Source organism: Glycine max, chromosome 9 (genome assembly GCF_000004515.6).
Source record: "Glycine max cultivar Williams 82 chromosome 9, Glycine_max_v4.0, whole genome shotgun sequence".
NCBI classification, from domain to species: Eukaryota; Viridiplantae; Streptophyta; class Magnoliopsida; order Fabales; family Fabaceae; genus Glycine; species Glycine max.
The window spans coordinates 2,311,531-2,315,922 of record NC_038245.2 but is presented as its reverse complement, the minus strand read 5'-3'; the positions used below and the strand labels follow the sequence as shown (position 1 = coordinate 2,315,922).

General features: G+C 33.4%; 1 protein-coding gene across 1 annotated transcript; it reads left to right on the top strand.

Annotated features, from left to right (window-relative positions):
* The first annotated feature begins 1,669 nt into the window (after nt 1-1,669).
* Nucleotides 1,670-3,970, top strand: LOC100803041 (berberine bridge enzyme-like 8). Its single transcript, XM_003534743.5, has one exon. The coding sequence runs from the start codon at nt 2,106-2,108 to the stop codon at nt 3,801-3,803; it is 1,698 nt and encodes a 565-aa protein (XP_003534791.1). The 5' UTR covers nt 1,670-2,105; the 3' UTR covers nt 3,804-3,970.
* Nucleotides 3,971-4,392: the final 422 nt, after the last annotated feature.

Below are 4,392 nucleotides of genomic sequence, written 5' to 3'. Positions count from 1 at the left end.
GAACTATCTCCTTGTTTATGCTATCAAAAAACGCTTTCTTGTAACCTTAGTGTGTTAGAAAAATCTTGAGCTAAGTTTGTATATCTATCTGATGAAACGATTAGAATGATGACCATAACCTTAACCAAATATTTGTGATTGGTTGAAACCTGAAGAGGCTTTGAGTCAAAAAAATACTTGAGGAGATTGTTTGGAGAAATAATTGTAAAAACTACGTGAGTTTAGAAGGCAGAACTGACATTAAAAATAATACTTGTATCTTGAGAAGAGATAATGAAACTTAGTGATTTGTTAAAAATTATACATAATCTCACGAATAAAGACGAACAGTATAAAAATCTCCTTGTCTTCTTTTACAACTTTCGTTTGTTTGTTTACTAACCTTGTGTTTTAAAAGGGGTTGATTTGTCCTTTATAAAAGGCTTTGTTTTCAAACATACGAAGTTATGTAGTCAGTCTTTACACTAGCGTTAAAGCATCGTTTATTTGATGAGACGAAGCTTTACTTTCCAGAAAAAATTGCAAAAAAGTTTTTAAAACACAATTCAACTCTATTATTGTGTTCTCCTGTGTTTTACAGGAGGTACTATATGGGATGTTCCAGTTAAGGGGAAAATACTCATACATTGCACAGACTACTAATTAGTTTAAACAAAAGTTCCATATAACTTTTTTTTTTTCTTTTTACAAATAAGTGAAGGATAGAAAGGGAAAGAAAGCAACATTTAGAACAATGTTCTCAATATTTCTGATTCTGATGGATGAGGTGTATCTTAGTCCTTACCACACATCACAAGATTGCATTATCATTAGTTTTTGTACGGTGAACTGATGATGGGTATTGCATAATGACGATAACCTTTTTACTTTTTTTCTGGGGTCCAGATATGGAAACAAACAACCAAACTAGGACCACAGTTCGTTGTACGCTTTACGATAATGCTCCAGAAACCCAACTAAAGGACGAATCAATTCATCGATCTTATAAAGGAATATTCTCCTTTTTATACTCCCCCTCCCCTTTTTAAAATTTTCACATCATCTATTACATATTATTTACATAGGTATAAATAAAAAGTTTTATTATGTTATTCAGAAAATAGACAAGATGATTGAAAAATTAGCATATAATAAGTTTATTTATGTCAATAATTTTTTTTAAAAAAATTATTAGAGGGAATGAAATAAAATAGATTCTAATAAGTTTACTTTATTTTATTTTAAATCTTCCAAAAGCTTTTAAATCATTTTAGTTCTTATGCTTTCTTGCAGAAAATTTCATTGATAAAACTAACCTTGATGACGCCATCTTTTGGTGTGTTTGATTTATTTTATTACAAAACTAATATTGAAAGTATTTATTTTGGGAGAATTTATGTTGGAAAATTAATTTATTTTAAAATTATTATAAAATTTATCCTATTTAAATAATAAAATAAAATAATTTTAAAAATATTACATATTTTTAAAATTTTATGAATTTTAATTCTAAAATCCATTTTATTCTAAGTAAGAATTAAAAAAAAATACTTATTTTAACATTTACTTATTAGTTTCTGACCCAATTAATCAAGAGAGATTCATTATTTTCTGACCCAAAATAAAAAAAATTAATTTTGAAAGTGCAAGTTTTATATTATGGACATTTCTCACTATGCAAATCACGTTTCAGATTTACAGCCACAAACGTAGTTTTCGGTCTGATGAAACAAAAAAGTTGTTTATCAGAAGATTCATAAAATATACCGATTTCATATACGTTGTTTTAATTTTTCTGGAGATAAGTAGACCGAATTATTTTATAAGAAAGTTTCGTTGGTTCCAATTCTTATAGAAGCATGCTAGATAAGTGGAACTAGTTGGTAGGTAATATCAGCGCGTGAAAACCTTTTTAGCAAACGAGTGGTTGCAACATATTCCAGGTATCCAAATTTGGACCTCTCCATCACCTAAGATCTGTAACTTTACGGTAAGTTAAGGAATTACATTGATGTTTATAATAACATAGTTGGTTGGTTAGTACTTAGTTCTAATTCTAAGTTCTAACTTTCCATTTTCTTGTGTTCTGCCTCCATCGAGTACCAAGAAAACAGAACAAACTAAAAATGGGACTCTTTTCTTCTACAAAACTGCTTCCAATTGTTGTGCTGTTTTCTCTTCTTTTCACATCTTATGCCACAAATTCAGCTGAAAACAACTTTGTTCACTGCCTTGTGAACCATTCTGAGCCCTCTCACCCCATATCCGCAGCAATTTTCACACAAAACAGTTCCTCATTCTCTTCAGTGCTGCAAGCCTACATCAGAAACCTTCGTTTCAACACCTCCACAACCCGAAAACCATTCCTCATAGTGACCCCATTTCATGTTTCCCATGTGCAAGCATCCATTGTTTGTGCCAAAAAGCACAACTTGCTGATGAAAATCCGAAGTGGGGGACATGACTACGAAGGGGTGTCTTATGTGGCCTCACAGCCATTCTTCATCCTTGACATGTTCAATCTCCGATCCATCGAGATCGACATGGAATCCGAGACCGCGTGGGTCGAAGCCGGCGCAATGCTTGGTGAAGTTTATTATAGAATTGCTGAGAAGAGTAAGACTCATGGTTTTCCAGCAGGGGTTTGTCCCACTGTTGGTGTGGGAGGTCACATTAGTGGTGGTGGATATGGCAATCTCATGAGAAAATATGGCACTTCAGTGGACAATGTTGTTGATGCACAAATAGTGGATGCTCGGGGAAGGTTGCTGAATAGAAGAACCATGGGTGAAGATCTCTTTTGGGCTGTTAGAGGTGGTGGTGGAGGTAGCTTTGGTGTTGTTCTTGCCTACAAAATAAGGCTAGTTCGAGTTCCCGAAAAAGTCACTGTTTTCCAAGTTGGTGTAACCTTGGAGCAAAATGCCACTGACATAGTTTACAATTGGCAGCATGTTGCACCCACCATTGACAATGACCTTTTCATTAGGCTCATCTTGGAGGTGGTGAATGGTACACAAACTGCAACAAAGACTGTGAGGGCTACCTTCATAGCACTCTTCCTTGGTGATTCCAAAAGCCTTGTTTCTCTCATGAATGACAAGTTTCCTCAATTGGGTTTGAAGCAATCCGATTGCATCGAAACAACATGGCTTAAATCTGTGCTGTTTTGGGACAACATAGACATTGCAACCCCAGTTGAGATTTTGCTTGAAAGACAACCTCAGTCTTTTAAGTACTTGAAAAGAAAATCTGACTATGTGAAGAAGCCAATTTCCAAGGAGGGTTGGGAGGGGATTTGGAACAAGATGATTGAATTGGAGAAGGCAATAATGTATTTCAATCCTTATGGTGGAAGAATGGCTGAGATTCCATCAACAGAAACCGCTTTCCCTCACCGTGCCGGGAACCTATGGAAGATTCAGTACCAAGCAAATTGGTTTGAGGCAGGGGAAGAGGTAGCAGAATACCACATAAACTTGGTAAGAGAACTTCACAAATACATGACACCCTTTGTGTCTCAGAATCCAAGACAAGCTTTTATATGTTACAAGGACTTAGAATTGGGCATCAACCACCACGGTTTCTATGGCTACTTTGAAGGGAGTGCATATGGAGTCCAATATTTCGATGATAACTTCAAAAGGTTGGTTCAAATAAAGACCAAGGTTGATCCTAGCAATTTCTTCAGGACTGAACAAAGCATCCCGCTACATAGCCATGTGGAATTTGTTAGAATGGTTACTGAAAAATCGTTGGTTTCTGTTTTGTTTGGTTTTTTCGCATTAAATTGGATTCGGAGAACTTCAAGTAACATGAACTATTAGATTTCTCCTGTAATTATGTAGTTTCTGTATCTTTTTTTGTCTTATGACAATGTGGTCGTGTTAGTGAGTAACTTGGGATGGATTCGAATCTTATTCTTATTTAGTAATAAATTTGGTTTTGGAATGAAGACTTGATATTTAGAGCCAGTTGGCTTGTTTTAACTTTAGTAACTAAGCCTTTGTGTGCAATTTATGGGATTAAACAGATGTTTAAGCCTAAAGAGAATCAACAACCCATAATTTGAGTTATTAGTATCAGGCAGCACACTAGACTGAAAGGATAATACTTAATCACTCATATACTATTTTAGTTGTTTTCATACGTTGTTATTTTTAGAATTAGAATGATAAAATTAGAAGGCAGAAACTCTGTTATTTTGAAATTATTGGGTTTAAATAATTAAGGTTATATTGTACAAGTTATTTTAATAAGTTTTTAATTTTTTTTAGTAATTAAAAAATTTATTTGATTATTTGGTAAATAATTTTTTTAAATAATTTCTAAAACACTAGTTGTAATAGTATTTTTTTTTAAATTTTACCTTTTGGCTTCTATTTTTTTATAATTTTATTATTTTTTATTTTTAAA

Excerpts from the sequence above, each read along its gene's own strand:
- LOC100803041 (XM_003534743.5), top strand. The coding sequence starts at position 2,106 with ATGGGACTCTTTTCTTCTACAAAACTGCTTCCAATTGTTGTGCTGTTT.